This window comes from Elephantulus edwardii, unplaced genomic scaffold (assembly GCF_000299155.1).
Source record: "Elephantulus edwardii isolate Elephantulus edwardi_28Jun2011 unplaced genomic scaffold, EleEdw1.0 scaffold00071, whole genome shotgun sequence".
In the NCBI taxonomy this organism is placed as follows: Eukaryota; Metazoa; Chordata; class Mammalia; order Macroscelidea; family Macroscelididae; genus Elephantulus; species Elephantulus edwardii.
Genome location: NW_006399821.1, coordinates 6227565 through 6244995, shown reverse-complemented (window position 1 = coordinate 6244995; position 17431 = coordinate 6227565). Strand labels below are relative to the sequence as shown.

At 38.2% G+C, this 17431-nt stretch overlaps 1 protein-coding gene across 1 annotated transcript in view; it reads right to left on the bottom strand.

Annotated features, from left to right (window-relative positions):
- Positions 1–204: 204 nt before the first annotated feature.
- The window catches only part of RIPK1 (receptor (TNFRSF)-interacting serine-threonine kinase 1), a 31280-nt gene continuing 14053 nt past the window's right edge, over positions 205–17431 (bottom strand). The window contains exons 7-10 of the mRNA XM_006888715.1: positions 10458–10548; positions 6521–7096; positions 4568–4717; positions 205–491 (exon numbers count right to left, since the gene is read on the bottom strand). Coding sequence (XP_006888777.1) covers positions 205–491; positions 4568–4717; positions 6521–7096; positions 10458–10548 — 1104 coding nt within the window. The remainder of the gene's footprint in view (positions 492–4567; positions 4718–6520; positions 7097–10457; positions 10549–17431) is intronic.

Here is a 17431-nt window from a genome sequence, read left to right as displayed (position 1 = left end):
GTATGAAATGTTGGAAGTGGTTTTTGTTTTTGTTTTTATGATGACCCAGAAGCTGGATTGTTGTTGGTGTTGTTATTTGCCATCAAGTCACCTATGACTCATAGCAACTCTGTACAAAATCCTGGACTACCTTGAGTCAGCACACTTTCCATTGGTTACTCTCCAAGTGAGATGTACCTTCTGCTGCCAGAGCCCTGCACAGGGTTAGTTCTGGCTGACGTCTTTCAAATAGTTCACAAGGTCTATTCGTGAACAATGGTAAAGAGCATATGTCAGCTTTCCCACTGTGGCTCCCCTATTGCCTTCCTTCATCAGCCACTTCTGGAGCATCTGGTAAACCTTCTCTCTCAGTCCATCTCGCTCATAGTCATGGTCAATTTCATCAATCTGAGGTTCAGTGAAGCCCAGCTTACGGGCACACTTTTTCCATTGCTTTCCAAGATTTTCTCTAACTGGGTCCAGGTGTTTATCAGTCAGACTGGTATTATTAGCTGTAAAATGGAAAAGAGAAGATAGTTCCAAGTTATAATCCATTTGAGCATTCTAGCTTGCTAAAAACCCTTAGTATAGTGAAAAGTATCAGCAGACAATAAAAAAGATAACTTTTTCATTATTTTTGTTGTTAGATGTCACCCAATCGAGTATGATTCATAGCGACCTTAAGAACAACAATCTGTACCTTGTCCTATCCTGTTCCATCCTTATAATTTCTGTAACTTCTTAGTTTTACACAGGTGTTTATTCATTGCATTTAATACTTTTTATTTTATACTAGTTTATTTACAAAACTCGAATATATTATTTTTATAACAAATTCTTCCAATTTCCCTCACTCCACATCCATCAAATTATACAACTCCATGATTAAGCCCTCCTCCCTCTACTTCCACCTTCCTCTACCCTCCTCTTAGATCCTTATACCCATTCTACAAGAATAGTTTTATACAGTATTTGTCCTTGTGGGACTGAGTTAGTTCACTCAGCATAATGCTCTCCAGTTCCTCCCAAGTTAGGTAATAATTTACAAAATAATTGCTCCTGCATGCTGCGCAGTATTTCATTGTGTTAATGTACCATAATTTCTCAATTAATACTTTCTCATTTAATAGCTTATATACCTGTGAGTACTCATAGGACCTTTGTGCAAATGATCATAGTGTACGCCTTCCTCTAGCAGATAAAGACCTCAGTCACTGCTGATGGCATTGCCAGAGAAATCCCTACTGGACTACTAGGTTAGGCGATCTATACTGGATGAGCCAGCATCCCTATTTACATTACATTTTCTTGAGTGTAAAGGCAAAGACTAGTATTTTCACAGTTGTTGTTATGTGCCGTCGAGTCACCTGCAACTCATAGTGACCCTATGTACCACAGCCCTAAACCCTACTCTATCCTGTACCAATCTTATTGTCTCTGACACACCTACCCCATAACTACTTTTGGAAATTTTCCTTTCTGCTTACATCTGGCCGGAGTCATGGGTACCCAAGTCCTGATGTCCCGCACTCAACAGTTTACTTTCTTCTGATTTAATCAAGGACATTGAGACCACTATGATGTATGTTTCTGTGTGTTAATGACATGCTGAGCACATATTGTGTGTTAAGTACCACTGAGTCAGAATCAACTCATAACTGACCCTCCAGCAGGTTTTCAGAGGCAGTTAATCGCATGAGGGGAGACTGCCTATCTTTCTCCCAGAGTAACTGCTGGATTAGAACCTTGTACATTTGGGATTGCTCCATGAGTTCTTACCATCAGGCCACAAGTGATCCTAAAGTACCAGAATTGATAGATAAATGTGTTCAGGGACATTTTACAAAAAAGTTAGTTATGGTCTGAACCAAGTGTTTAACAATTGGGATCGTTTTTCTGACCATGCATTACTGCAACAGAATAACAGCTTTTTCAAGGGTGAATGAGTGCCTCTTAGAAGCAAGGATGGTGCAACTTCATCTCACAAACTTGGCGCATATTCTCAGGAGGGGTCAGTGCATGGAGAAGGACATCATGATCGCTTCTCGGCCTTTTGGCTAAGATTAAGTGTAGAAGGACATCATGCTTGGAAGCATGGAAGAACAACGAGCAAGAGCCTGAGGGAGGTGGACTGACCTGTGATTGCAATAATGGGCTTTAAGCCCAGCAGATGTTGTGAAGATGGTGCATGACCGGGCAGGGAAGGGCTTCATTCTGTTGTACATGAAGTTGAAGCCTATTTGATAGCAACTAACACCAGCTGCTCTGCGAGAGAGGATGGGCAATCTCTTCCCGTGTGATCAACTGTCTCTGAAAACCTGCTGGAGGGTCAGCTATGGGTCAATTATGATTCTATGGTACACAACAATAACAAAAACTACAACAAAATAAACATGGTAGCTAAGAATACACTAGATGCACCTGTGATAGCTATTTTATATATTGCAGTTTCAACATTTTAAAATGAACTATAAAATCAGTGATATCACCTTTCTTGTCTTTCACGGTCTCCAGGTCTGTTTTAGGACATGTACACAAAACACATACACACACACACACACCACGCACACGCACACACACCCCCTACAGTTGCTCTTTCCTATCTATTGTCACTTCTCTTTCTACTGGCATCTTCCCCTTATCTTTTTGTAAAAGTAACATGTAAAATAATTTTTTAAAAACCACAGATATAAATATATACTACCACTACAAACCAATCATCTTCTTGGATCCTAACCATAAACTGAATCTAATAAAATAAACTAAATATAAGCAGAAAGCAAATTATTTTCCCCCTGCAGTTCCCATCTTCTGTCCTCATTGTTGAGTATTGGCATTTCAAATACCGCTTAAGCTATTTGCCGAATTTTGTCGACTTCTTTAGACAACAGACCCTGAGTTTCATCAGATTCTCAAAGTTCCCCTTACATCTCCAAAATGCTATTTATGAGTTAGAACAAGAAATGGCAAACTCTGGCTATGGCCACATCTGCCTGTTTTGTAAGTAAGGTTTTAGTGGAATACACCCATACCTTTTAATTTACATATTGAGTTCACACTGCATTGATTAGCTGTAACAGAAACCTTAGGGCCTACAAAGTATATCTATAATATAATTGTAATTATTATAGACTGTCCAAGCCTTTGTAAATAAACATTGCCAATTCCTGGATTGATCAGAAAGCTGCATTCTTAGAATTTCAAATTCTCATAGAATCCACACTTCTAGCACTATGAAGGTTGGATCAATCCCTGAAACTACTGCCCTGACATACTCTTTAAATCTTAAAGGAAAAATAGCTCTTGAAGTCTTAAAAGCAAGCAAGATATTGTTGTTAATCTTGTTGTTGTTGTGTGCCACCGAGCTGGAACTGAATCATAGCTGACCCTCCAGCCAGTTTTCAAAAGAAGTAAAATGCATAGGAGGAATAGTTTATCTTTCTCCTACTGAGCAAGTGGTGGATTTGAAACTCATGCCTTCGGGTTGGCAGCACAGATCGTTTCCACTAGGCCACCAGTAGTTTAGTTTAATTAGTAAAGTATGTCTGCCATAGCATTATGTTCTACTACAATCTCTCTCTATGGAACAAACTGACAACAGCAACTCAAAAGGTTAAACTGGAAACAGGGCAGTGAACTTATATTACAGGAAGAGGTGCAACTTAGAAAAAAGGGTGTGAGAATGGTTGCACAAATCAGTGTTATTAATGTCATAAAACTGTACATGTAAAAACTGTTGAAATGGTGCTTGTTCTACTGTGTGTATTCTCAACAACATTCAAGAAATCAAAAAATTATGAAAGCAAGCTTCAAAGTCGCAAGCGACTTGACGGCACATAACAACAACAACAACAACAACAACAACATTTTGGACTCATAATTTCTTTCCTTGGTTGTGTTTTGTATTATTGGTCTGTACAGTGGAGCCCTAGTAGAGAAAACCCTCTGGCTTTTTATCCAGAGGTGCTGTTCAGATGACAGTCTCTGTCTGGTACAGAATCACCTATTTCTTCCAGGTCTGAGTGGCCATACTGGTGATGACAGTATTATAGAACTTACTACGTACTAAGAAGTGTTCAAAGTTTTTTGTAGAAAATGACTCATTTAATTTTCAAAATAAATCTATGTTCCTATCTTCATCACAGGGTAACTTTTAAGGAAAATACAATAGAAATTTTAGGATTTCATCATAATCCTGCTAAAAAGCAAGAATATTCAGGGTCATTAGGCAATGGGTCTTTTTTTAAAAAAAATAATTTTAATGAGCATTTACAGAAATTTTGGATTTCCATTCATTTATTGCTGCACTTCTCTCCCAGCCCAGCACCCCCCTCCCCAGTTCGCTCCTCTCTTTCAAAAGTAAAAGAAACACTCCCTCCCTGGTACACAATCCCCCTCACCCCTCCCACCGCCCCAAGTACATTCCACTATGCAACCTTAATTGTGGACTCTTGTGATGACCATAATACCCTATCATACATCACTTTTAAATTATTCACTCCCTCATCTGTTTCAGTGCAGTATACACAATTTATCCAGTTTTTCTCAGTCTTACCCCAGCAATGGATCTTTTTAAAGGGCATCTTACCAAAGATCTCTTGGTATTTTAATGCTGGCTCTTCGTAGTTCACAGAAGTACTCTCCAGTGGCTGTGTATGAGCTCCACCAATCTCCATGAAATTATTATTTCCAATCTGAATCCCCGAGCTATTATGTATGTTATATCTGGTGGACTCATCTAAGAAGACAGAAACACAAGTGAATACACCTAGACTGGTAACAGAAGATTAAAAAAAGTTTTATAAAGAGCTTAAAGGTAAATGTTGGGTTAAATGATATATCCTATGCTAGCCCTTTAGATGTTTTTTAAAATATGGCTGGTACCAAGTAAAGGAAGGATACAAGTAGGATCGATACATTCCTGAGCAGGCTCTTCAAATCAAAGTGCCGGTTAGTGTCTCCTTCCTATAATAAAACCCTAATCTCTCAGTTCAGTACTCAAAGCAAACCAGTTCTACCCAAACCTCTCTTGATCCTTTAAATAACTCCTTACTGTTCTAGTTCTCCTCTCACACAAGCTTTCCTGACTCATTGATGATAACACGGTCTGTCCTCAAACTGTTCTCTCTACCTGGACTATTTTCCTTTCCGTGTGTACTTGAGAGTTTCTGCAAGAGTCTTGCTCAAATTCAGCCTTCCATTAGTGATTCTCTGCTGTAATCTAACTGTAATCTAGCAAGGTGACACAGACTGCTCTGTTATCAGTTCACATGGCTTACTTCTGCACCAAGTGAGTTCTTAAAGAGCAGATATCCTGTTCCAGTATAGGCCAAGACTTTGTAAATTACATAGGTTTAGTGATATCCATGCTGAATTGAAGCTGTCAGAGTTTATTGTTACTAAGAACATTTACCAAGTCTTTGCCTGAGAGAAAAAGCAGAAGAAAGATTTAAGGAGGCAAATTAAATTTATCTGTTGGCAGGTTAGTACCTTTGTCCCTAAGAGACAACCATCTAACTGGATCAGACACCATAGACATTTGTTGCTTTTTCTCTCAGAAAGCTCTCAGAAAGTACATCCAGGAAATGTACTAAGGTACAGACAGAGGTGGTTTGTTCATTGTTATGTCACCAAAGCTATGTGGTATTTAGTCTTAAGTGATATATAAGTTTTATTGAATTAATTGTGAGGGAATAAAATATGGTGACACCAATGCAAAATTTTATTTCCAGATACAATGCAAACAGAACATGTTATTTACATGTAAAATGACTTACAGTCTGTTTAATGCCTAATTTAATATTTTGCATTCAATAAATTTTCTAAAACTTATAGGGGAAAAACCCCCATAGAGAATGTTTTTATCCAATGTTTTAGGATAATTTGGCCTTTTAAAGCAAATGCAATTCAGCTCTCTGATTTTTAATGTCTCTCTAACTAAGGTGATTTTATAATTCTCAGGGCACAGACATCACTAATTGCTGTGGGTATACTGAGGTGGTAGTGGGGCATACTACATGACAATGATGTTGGAAATCAGTATCACTTCCAGTGCAGATTGCTAGTAAATACTGTCAACTAGTTTATTTTACTCAAAAAATATGGAAATTTTAAGGAAATTTTTTAGCACAAATGGTATTTTCTGGCCTATATTAAAAAAGTATTAATACCCAAGACTTAACGTGTTGCTTTCAGAAAACAGCAAGCAAGATAAAAAGAATCCAAGCAAGCATCTTTCCATTCATCAAAGATTGGGACTAACAGTGCTAATAGATTACTCACTTCATGGTGGAGGTCACTTACCAGTTAAAATGATATGTAACCCAATACTTGTTGGCAACTGTGATGAATCCTAAGATAAAACTAAAATATGCACAGGCCAGGTAGTTGGATAAAAAGCATTCCATAGTCGTCAAGTTGCATCTGGCAGCCTAAGTCTAAAAAACTCTATCTGTCTCTATCATATCTACAATAGAGCTAACGGCTGCCTTTATTTTCAGAAAATGTAATAATAAAAGGGTAGGATTAACAGCCTGTTTACCTGTTGATGAGAAGGACTGAAACGGAATGGTAGGTAAGTGGAAACTTAGTAGGCTGGTCTCAGGCACTGGAGTTTTATGCAGGGGTGGTATATGACTAGGATTTGGCTCAAACCAAGGTCTTGGACCAGAAGTTCGTGGGTCTGGAGTTCTTATTTGATTAACTGTTGTATAGCTGTTATACTGATTGTTGTGTAACCCACTGTTCCAATATGTTATTTGGGGTTGGCTGGTTAGCCCTGGTGTGTGTAGCACTCTGTCACTGTGATTAGCTGCACTAGAAGAAGCAAGGCCTTTCATGCCTGGGTTCTGTGCATTTTCATAAAGCCTTGGCTGTGCAAAGGGGTCATGGGAAACTCTTCGTTTCCTTTCTTCCTCTCTATTATAAGCTACATTCCATTTTTCCTTTCTGTCCATGCGGCTGCCAAAGTGATGGTAGTTGGCTTCCTCCTGGAGTTTATTCTGCAGGCTGAGCTCATACTCTTGCTGGTGTTCCGAGGAAGGGCCAAACCAAGACTCCTCCACCGGACCCATCCTGAATCCCTGCGAACTGTGCAGTGAACCAGGCTGTTCTGTGGCTAAGAAGGAATGATCAACATTAGAATGAAGTTCATGAAAAATAAAAAAGGAAAATAAAATCTGAACAGCAACAAGAATCTGTACATCAAAGTAATATATTGTTAACTCTGAAGACAAATAGAAAGCATTTACTGTGTCCTGCTGTTTCTAGTGCCTCTATAATAGGACATAAGAGCCCCTTCTTAGTAGTCAGAAGGCATCTACGGAATTATGAGTATCAGAAAAGTGGATGTTGTAGGAGTGGCCAAAGAAGAAAGGAAAAAAGAGTAGAAAAGTAGTCACCTCCTTCATTTGTTTTGGGTTTGAAAATAGCAGTTCTGGGTATTTGCCATGTTGTTAGCTATTGTTAGGTGCTGTTAAGCATGAATCATAGCGACCCTATGAACAACCCATCTGAACCCTGTGCCATCTTCACGATTTCTAACACACTCTAGGCCATTGCCACAGTCACTGTGTCGACCCACCTGGTTGAAGGTATTCCTTTGTTCCGCCACGCTTCCACCTTCTTAAGCATGATGTTCCTCTCCAAGGGATAGCCTCTCTTAGCAACATGCCCAAAGTACATGAGATGAAGCTTCATCATCCTTTCCTCTAAGGAACACTCTGGCTGCACCTTCTCCAAGACATATCTGTTTGTTCTTTTGGCAGTCCACAGGACCTTCATCACTCTTCTCTATTACCATAGTTCCAAGACATCAGTTATTCTTCTATCATCCTTAGTCACTGTCTAGTTTTCAAATGCATAGCAAGTGACTGAAAGGACCAGGCTCAGAATAAAGAGCACCTTAGTCCTCAAACTGACATGATTGCTCCTCACTCATTTGGAGAGCTCTCTGACTACAGACTTTCCCCGTGCAATACATCTCCTAATCTCATGACTGCTGGTACCAAGTGTATTGATTGTGGATTCAAGAAAAAACGAAGTTAGTGACAATCTCAATCTTTTCTCTATCTAAATGACATTACTTATCAGTCCAGTAGCAATGATTTCTATTTTCCTGTCATTGAGATGAAATCCATATTGAAGGCTGAATTGATTAATCTTCTGTAGCAAGAGCTTCAAGTCCTCCTCATCTTCAGCAAGCAAGGTGTGTCATCTGTATAACTAAGGTTATTGATAAGACTTCCTCCAATCTCAATGCCACATTCTTCTTCACAGAGTGCAGCCTCTCAAATAGTCTGTTCATCACACAGATTAAATAGATATGGAGAAATTATACAACCTGATGCATACCTTTACTAATTTTAGACCATGCAGTGTTCTCTTTATTAGTTTGTACATAGCCACTTGGTCTAGGTATTGGTTTTACACAAGCACAATCAAGTGTTCTGGAATTCCCATTCTTCTCAGTGTTAGCCATAATATGCCAGGAACCACATAGTCAAATGCCTCTGAATAGTCAATAAAGCACAAATAGATATTCTTCTGGCGGTCTCTCCTTTCAGCCAGGATCCACTGACATCAGTAATGATATCCCTGATACCACAGCCTCTTCTAAATTCAGCAATTCTACTACTGTTCTAGCCATTTAAAAATAATCCTCAGCAGTATTTTGTTTGCAAGTGATTATTAATGATAATGTTAAATAATTTCAACTTTCTGTTGGATCATCTTTCTTGGGAATTGGAACAAACATTGATCCTTTTCAGTCAGCTGGCCAGGCAGCTGTTCTTTAATTTCCTGGCACAGACTGGTGAGCAGGTCTAGGGCTACATCTGCCATTTGAGACATCTCACTTGGTATCCCATCTATTCCTGGGACCTTATAGTTTTACCAATGCCTTGAGGGAAGCCTGAATTTCTTCCTTCATTATTACTGACTCTTCTTCATCTAGTACTTCCTGAAATATTTCAGTGTTAGTCAATTCTTTTTGGTACAGTGACTCTCTGTATTCTGTTCATCTTCTGTTTCCAGGATCATTCAAGATTTTGCCCATAGCATTCCTATGTACTGTAACTCAAGGCTTGAATTTGTCTTTCAGTTCCTTCAGCTTAAGATATGCTGAGTGAGTTCTTCCCTTTTTATTAGTGAATTCTAGGTCTCTGCATGTCCCATTATAGTAGTTTGCGCTGACTTCCCAAGCTGCCCTGTGAAATCTTCTGTTCAGGTCTTTTAGTGTACTTCCCATGGAAATGTAACATTATGTGGCTGTTCCTCAAAAGTTAACATAAGATTACCATATGGCCCAACAGCTCCACTCTTAGGTAGAAAAAAAATTGAAAGTAGGGGCTCAAAAGGGTCTTGGACATCATTATTCACTGCAGCATTATTCATAGCAGTCAAAGACAGAAACAGCTCAAGTGTCCATCAGCAGATTAATGGATAAGCAAAATACAAAATTATATATACAATAGGGAGTTCTGGTGACCTAGTGCTAGGAAGTTGATCTGTCAACCCAAAGGCAGGTGGTCTGCCATTTATACTACTATATAAATACTAGCTTTTTCTTGAGAGATAGATGGACAGTCTCCTCTCCTGTGATGTATAGCCTCTGAAAATCCACTGGACAGTCTGCTATAAGTCAGTCTTGACTCAATGGCACAAAAAACATGTCTACAATGGAATATTATTTCACAGAGAAATAAAGTTTGATGCATGCTACACCATAGCATTATGTTAAGTGAAGTGAGACACAAAAAGGAAATGCAATGTTATTTCATTTTTATGAATTCTGTAGAGAAACAAATGCATAGAGACCAGCATTTATTACTGGTTACCAGGGGCTTGAAGAAGGAGTGGGTGGGAGCTGCTGCTTAAGGGGTCCCATTTGCAAACGGATAGTGATGGTTACACAACATGACAGATACAATAGTGTAAGTGAATTGCACAGGTAAATGGTTAAATAGCAATATTTGTATGTATATTTGACCACAATAAAACAAAATTTTTTAAAAAAGTTAAAAGAGAGTGAGTTCTGATTGCTATCACTAATAGATACATGAGATTTATAAGAGTTTAAGTAAGTGGCCCCAGGTCAAATAGCTAGTAGTACATGGCCTCAACAGCCCATTATTTTATTCTCTTTTGTTATAATGAAAAATGTTATCTCTGACTGAACCTGAGGCCAACCTCTCTCCTTGTGCCCTCTATCCAATACCTCTGACATCCTTAAAGACATGGCTGGCTCCCACAAGTCTCCACATCTTCCTGAGCTGTGACCTTCTCTCTGTCTGGAACATATTGTTCTATTTAAGTTCCAAATAGATGTATCTAGATTTCCCAATATACTATAAACTCTTCAAATTCAAGTGTTAATGTGTTATACTTTTTCTCAGTTTCCAATCTGATCTTCAATAGTATTTTAAACAGCAGAGTACATGAATGTGCAAATCAACAAGATAAGCAGATTTTTAAAGTACCTGAGTTTGACCTGCTTGGAGGGACTGCTACACAGTCAATTTGGAGAGACTGCATTTCCTTAATGAATGAATCTTGGTCCGGATACGCTTCCTATAATTAGTTAAGAGTATAAACACACACTTTAGTAAACAGCAGAACATACTTCTTAGTTTCAAGAAAGTATTATGAGAGGAATAAATCCTTTCTGAAGATAGAATCTTAAAGATCCTATTGGGTGCTACAGAGTCATGAGACAGAGTAGAAATGCCCCATGAGAGTTTTTAGACACATTGCTCAGTCCCTGCTTTACAGCGGACTGTTCAGTCATTTTCCTGCTAAACTACTGTATGAGTTCAAACATTCCATCCTTCGATTAGCTAGCAGCTAAGTCATCCTTTGTAGATCTTACTCCTGTGTAGCTCTTACAAGCAAGAAATATTTTTTCTTTTAACAATGATAAAAAAATTTTTTTAATCTGCCCTTTGGGTCTTCACCCAAACATAGAAAGTTAACATTTTGTTTTTTTTTCTAGGTCTTCCCTTGGTGTGAGGTACCACTATGACTCACTGTGACAGGTCCAACCAAACCTTGCCCAATCCTTTGCCATTTTCATAGCTTCAACATGTTCAAGCCCATTGTTACAGCCACTGTGTCAGAAAGTGAGGGTCTTTCCCTCTTTCCCTAACCCTCCACCTTTCTCAGCATGATGTCTTTTTCCAAAGACTGGCCCTTCCTGAAACCACGTCCCAAGTATGCGAGATGAAGTTTCTCCATTCTTGTCTTTAAGGAGCATCTTAGTCACATTCTTCCAAGATAGACTTGCTCATTATTTTGGTAGTCCATAGGAAATTCAATGTTCTTCTCTAACACCACAATTTAAAGGCATCAATTCTTTGGTCTTCCTTATTTGTTGTCTGTAAGGAATTATGGTAGCACAAGAGTTAAGCCTTTGGCTGCTAACCAAAAGATCAGTAGTTCAAATCCACCAGTTGCTCTGTGGAGAAAAATCAAGTAGACTGCTTCCATGAAGATTAAGCCTTGAAAACTCTAAGTCAGTTGCACTCTGTCCTACAGAGTAACTATTGGTCAGAATTGACTTGATAAAAGTGGGTTTGGTTTGGGGTTTATAGTAGTCTAAAGGGTCCCTGGGTGGTGCAAACAGTTAATGTATCAAGTTGCTAACCTGATGATTTTTTATTTGAGTCCACCCAATTATGCCTTGGAAGAAAAGCCTGGTGATATATATGCCAAATGTCAGCCACTAAAAATCGTTATGACTCACATGGGTCACCATAAGTCGGAATCAACACAATGATGATAATTGGGTGAGTTGTTGTTGATGGCTTTTGAGTCAAGCATAACTCATAGCAACCCTATAAACAAAAGGACTGAAACCCCTCTACAACTATCGACATTTATCAAAGTTCATAGAGTTTCCAGAGGCATGTTATTTAGAAAGTGGATGCCATTCCTGCTTCCAAATTGGGAGGTTAGGTTCTTTTAATTTAACCTGATGTGTTTGCTCTGAGCTCCCTCCCACTGGGTTTGACTTCCTTTCTGCCCAGTCCTGCTTGCTATTCCTTTCTTGAACCTCAATTTCCATCTTTTGGATGCCTAAAGAGAGTCCAGTCTGTGAAGGCTGCTCTTTCGTGCTCATCTAATTTATTACCCTTGGTTTAATGCTACACTGCTTTCCTCTCCTTCAAAACTGTCTTGACTATCTCTTAGGTTTTATTGAGGGGTTTTTTTTTCCTTTCAAGCAAACTTAGAAATCAGCTTTATGAATTCAATAAAGAATATGGCTGAGGTTTTATTCAGACTGCACTCCATGTTTAATTATCTTAAATATAAAGCGAATTATATTCACCATATTAAACCATCATCACCTCTAATTTCCAAAAATTTTATATCATTCCTAACATAAAATCTGTACACTTTTTGTACCTTTTCGCAAAGTTTTCAGCATTTCATCATTGTTGTTGTTATTAAGTGTTGTTGAGCTGAGTACAATTCATAGTGAGTCTAAGAACAACATATCTGAACTCCGTCCTGTTTTGCACCTTCAGTTATCATCCTGGACACATCTGAGTCCACTGCCACAGACACTGTATCAATTCATCTCATTGAGGGTCTTGTCCTCCTTAGACGAGGGAAAAGCCAGCCTCTCCTAACAACATATCCAACATATGTGAGTTGAAGCTTTACCATTTTTGTCTCCAACACTCTGGTTTTACATCTGTTTGTTCTTTTGGAAGAACCCATGGGATATTCAGCACTCTTCTCTAACACCACGGTTCAAATGCATTGATTCTTCTCCTGTCATCCTTATGCAATGTCCAGCTCTCAGAGGTAGTGCAGGTGACTGGGAAAACTGTGGTTTGAATGAGGCACATTTTATAGTTTTTCAGCTGATGACACTGCTCTTTAGGACTTTGGAGAGATTCCTGACAGAAGACTTTCCCAATGCTATTCATCTCTTGATCTTCAGACTGCTGGTACTAATGGTATTGACTGTGAATTCAAGCAAGATTAAATCCTCGACAATTCCTATCTTTTCCCCATCTCTCATGATGTATATTGGCCCAGTGGTAAGGATTTTTGTTTTCTTCATAATTAAGTATAATATTTGTTGTATTTCATCATCTTTTTAATCAGGTAAGAAATTTCCCTCTATTTCTAGTAGGAGTTCACTAGGATTTTTAAAATAATGAATTTGGTATTTTATCAACTGCTTTTCTGTATCTACAGAAAATATGGATTTTCTCCCTTTTATTAGGATAATATCAGTAACTTATATAATAGACGGTTTTCTTAGGGTAAGAACTAAAGTTGCCTTCTTAGAATAAACCAAACTTGGTCATGTTTACTTTTTGCCCATAGATTGACTGAGTTGTATTTTATTTGAGATTGTACATCCATATTATTAAATGTGAATGGTTTGTATCACCTTGTCTTGTATTTTCTTAGTCAGGTTTAGGTATTAAGGTTGTGAGAGAGTTCTTACCTCTATGTACAAGTCTGTCGATGACTGAGATAATTCATGGGCTGTTTGGTAGGAATCATCTGATTCTAGAATTGTCTTTATTTTTCAAATAGAAGTTTTATTTTATACTGGTTTACTTACAAAGTTTGTATACATTGTTTTTCACACTGGATCTTTCCCATTTCCTGTACCCACCCTACCCTCCACCCTTCAAATTGTGCAACCCTATGATTCACCCCCCAACCCTTCGCCACCATTCTCACTCCTCTGTTCTCACCCTCCTCACCTTGGATCCTCATACACTTTCTACAATAATTATCTTAAACGGTAGTATTCCATCATGTGAATGTACCACAATGTCTCAATCCATCTGACTGTGTCTGGATATTTAGGCGATTTCCATGTTCTTATGATGGTGAATAATACTGCTATGAATATTGGTGTACAAATCTCCATTTGTGCCTCAGTTCTAATTTTCTTGGGATATATTCCAAGTAGTAGAATAGCTGGATCATATGGAATTTCTATGTTCAGCTTTCTGAGCAGATGTCAAACTGCCTTCCAGAGTAGCTGAACCACTTTAGAATACCATCAACAGTGTAAAAGAGTTCCTATTTTCTTTATATCCTCTCCAACATTTGTTACATGCTGTTCTGTGAAACTTTGCCATTGCTACTTGGGTGAGATGGTATCTCATTGTGGTTTTGATTTGAATCTCTCTTATTACCCGTGATTTTGAGCATTTTTCATGTGTCTGTTGGCCATTTGAATATCTTCCTCTGGGCAGTCTTCTGCCCAGTTTGTAATTGTTGTGTTATCAGTCTTTTTCGTGGGGAGCCCCTGTAGGATTCTATAAACTACTGATATGAGACATTGTCTGAAATGGTACTGCCAAATGTTTTTTCCTAGTCAGTAGCTTTTCTTTTCACTCTGTTGGAAAATGTTCTTGATGAATGCAGGGATTTAATCTTTAGACGGTCCCATTCATCAATTTCATCTAGAACTGTCTTTGTGGGATAATTTTTGATCATGGATTCAATCTCTTTAATAATTGTAGGAATAGTATTATTTTTAATTTGAATCTATTTTATTAAGTTCCATTGTCCCCCTAGAATTTGTTCATCTTATTATAAAAATTAATTAGCAAGTAATTATTCATAATATCTTTTTAAGTCCATTTTGATAGTACAAGAGTTATAGTGATGCTTTCTTATCTCAGACCTCTTTTTCTTGTCAGGTTTCATTTATTTTATTAGCCCTTTCAAATAACCAATATGTGACCTTTTTTCCTTGTATTTGTTTTCTCTCACACTAATTTATGTTTTTTTCTTATTAGTCAATTCGCTAGGTTTATTTTGCTTTTTTCTTAAGGTGAATACTTGGCTAATTAATTTGCAGCCCTTCATCTTTTCTACATTTTTCCAAAGTCTACTCTATAAGTTTTAATATGTAGTATTTTTGTGAGCATTCAGTTTAAACAATTTTCTAAATTATCCTGTGATCTTTTATTTACCTTAATTTTTTTAACTTTTAAGAAGTTCTTAACTTCTAACCGCATGAGAATTTTCCAATTATCTTTTTGTTATTAATTCCTAGCATATCTGAAATATAATCAGAGAACATCCTGTGATTACAGAGAGAATATTATTAGAACCCTTTTAAATTATACTTTTATTTTCCCAGTACAAGGTCAATATTTTAAAATAGTCTATATGTTTTTGAAAAACTTTTAAAAATAACTATTCTGTCATTTTTAGCAATGGTATGTTAATCATTCCTCAAATCTTCTGTTTCCTTCCTGATTTTTTTGTTTGTTCCACCAACTGAAGAGAGATTTATTAAAATCTCTATATCTACATATGGATTTGTCTTTTATGCCTTAAAATTATTTTAACTAAGAAAAAAATGTCAGTGCAGTGAAAAAAAAATAACATTTTTAACCATACAGTTATATTCACCATTTCCATGCCAATACGCCTTTTAATTTCCTGGCTACTGGTGCCAAGAGTGTTGACTATGGAGCCAAGCAAACTAAAGCTGTGAACAATTTCAATCTCTTCACCATCCATCCTGATGCTGTCAAGTGGTCCAGTGGTGAGAATCTTTGTCTTCTTGACATAGAGCCTCAATTCATATTGGAGGCTGCAGTCCTTGACCCTCTGCATCAAGCACTTCAGGTCCTCCTCAGTTTCAGCAAGCAGGGTTGTGTCATCTGCATAACGCAGATTGTTGATAGATCTTCCACCAATCTTGATGCCGCATTTCTCCTCAGAGCGCCCAGCCTCCCAGATAATCTGTTTTGCATACAGGTTGAAAAGGTAAGGAGATAGGACACATCCCTAGTGTATGCCCTTCCCAATTGTGAACCATGCTGTGTTCCCTTGCTGTTAGGGACCTCTCCAAAGTATTGAAGAGCAATGGTGTCTCTCTGAAGACTAAGATGCATCTGATACAGGCCATGGTCTTTGCAATCACTTGTTATGCATCAGAGAGTTGGACAATGACCAAGGAGGATAGAAGGAGAATTGATGCCGTTGAGCTGTGGTGCTGGAGAAGAGTACTGAGAGTACCATGGACTGCTAGGAAACAAATAGATTCATCCTGGAAAGGGTTAAACTGGGTGGCTCCTTGGAGGCAAGGATTCTGAGGCTCCGTCTAACATACTTTGGACATGTTGTAAGGAGAGACCGGTCCTTGGAGAAGGACACCATGCTTGGGAGGGTGGAGGGACAGCGCAGGAGGGGAAGGCACTCTGTGAGGTGAACTGATTCAGTGACTGGGGTAATCGGGATGGGAGTGTCAGAGACAGTGTGATTGGCACAGGACAGAGCAGAGTTTAGGGCTGTTGTACATAGGGTCGCTATGAGTTGCAAGCGACTTGATGGCACATAACAACAACAACAACAACATATTCACCATGTTTTACCATCCTTACCTATTTCCAAAAATTTTTAATCATCCCATCCATAAGTCTATATATTCTTTCAGCAACCACTGAGTTCTGAAAATGTTTGCTTGATATGTTAAGGTCAAGTTATCAAGGACATACCTACACATTTAAAGTTGTTTACCATCTGTCTGTGAATTCAATGTTTCACCATTAAAGAGACATCCTTATTACAGTAATGCTTTTTTGCAAAATGTCTATCTTGGCTGTTTCCTTTGGATTATTTCCTTGGGTTGCATTGCATACCTCTCTTTTATAATTCAGGATCCCCTCCCCCCAAGGTCTGTTTTGGTTTATTTTTGTAGTTTAAAAATAGTCTGCTTATTTTATTTACCTTAGTCTTCATTTCATGATTTAAAGGTGTGCTGCTAGAACTATGGCAGTAACTTATTTTTTGAGAGAGTGTGAATGTGTGTGTGTGTGTGCGTAAAGTCTCTGGCATTAAGTAAGAGGTAGGAGCAGGACCTGCACATACCTCTGACTCTAAGTACTGAGCTCATTACTTCAGTTTTTAGCAGATACCATTAGCCTCCATTCCTCAGCACTAAGCATTTGGAAAAGTCAACTTTCTACTGGCACAAATGTAGCCTTCCCATGACTCTCTCTATCCATGTGTCAGGTGACTCTGTTATTTCTTCTCCACATTGGGCTAAGACTTGCTCTCTTAGTTATTTCTTCCTCACCATTATGTTTTGGGACTGCACTTTTCCACCATATGTCTCAACACCAAAAATTCTGCTGGCTTTCTATCTTTCAAGAAGTCCCCCAAGAGGCTGATCCACCTTACTTTTTTATGATAATCCACCTTACTTTATTATGATAATTCGTTGTTTCTTTCTGTTTTGTTTATTTGTTCAAAAAGTTAAGTTTATTCTTATGCACAGAAAAGTCAGTGTGTACATCAGGTCAGTTTGGTGGTGAGTTCTTTGGCTTTGGCCTTCTCTAGCTTGGTGAGGCAGGCCACAGACTTGGGCCCAAGATGTTGTCTCTCCAGTGGCAGTGGATCTCATCATATCTGTTGTCGTAATTGTTCTTGATGGCTTCCATCAGCTTCACCAGAGCAA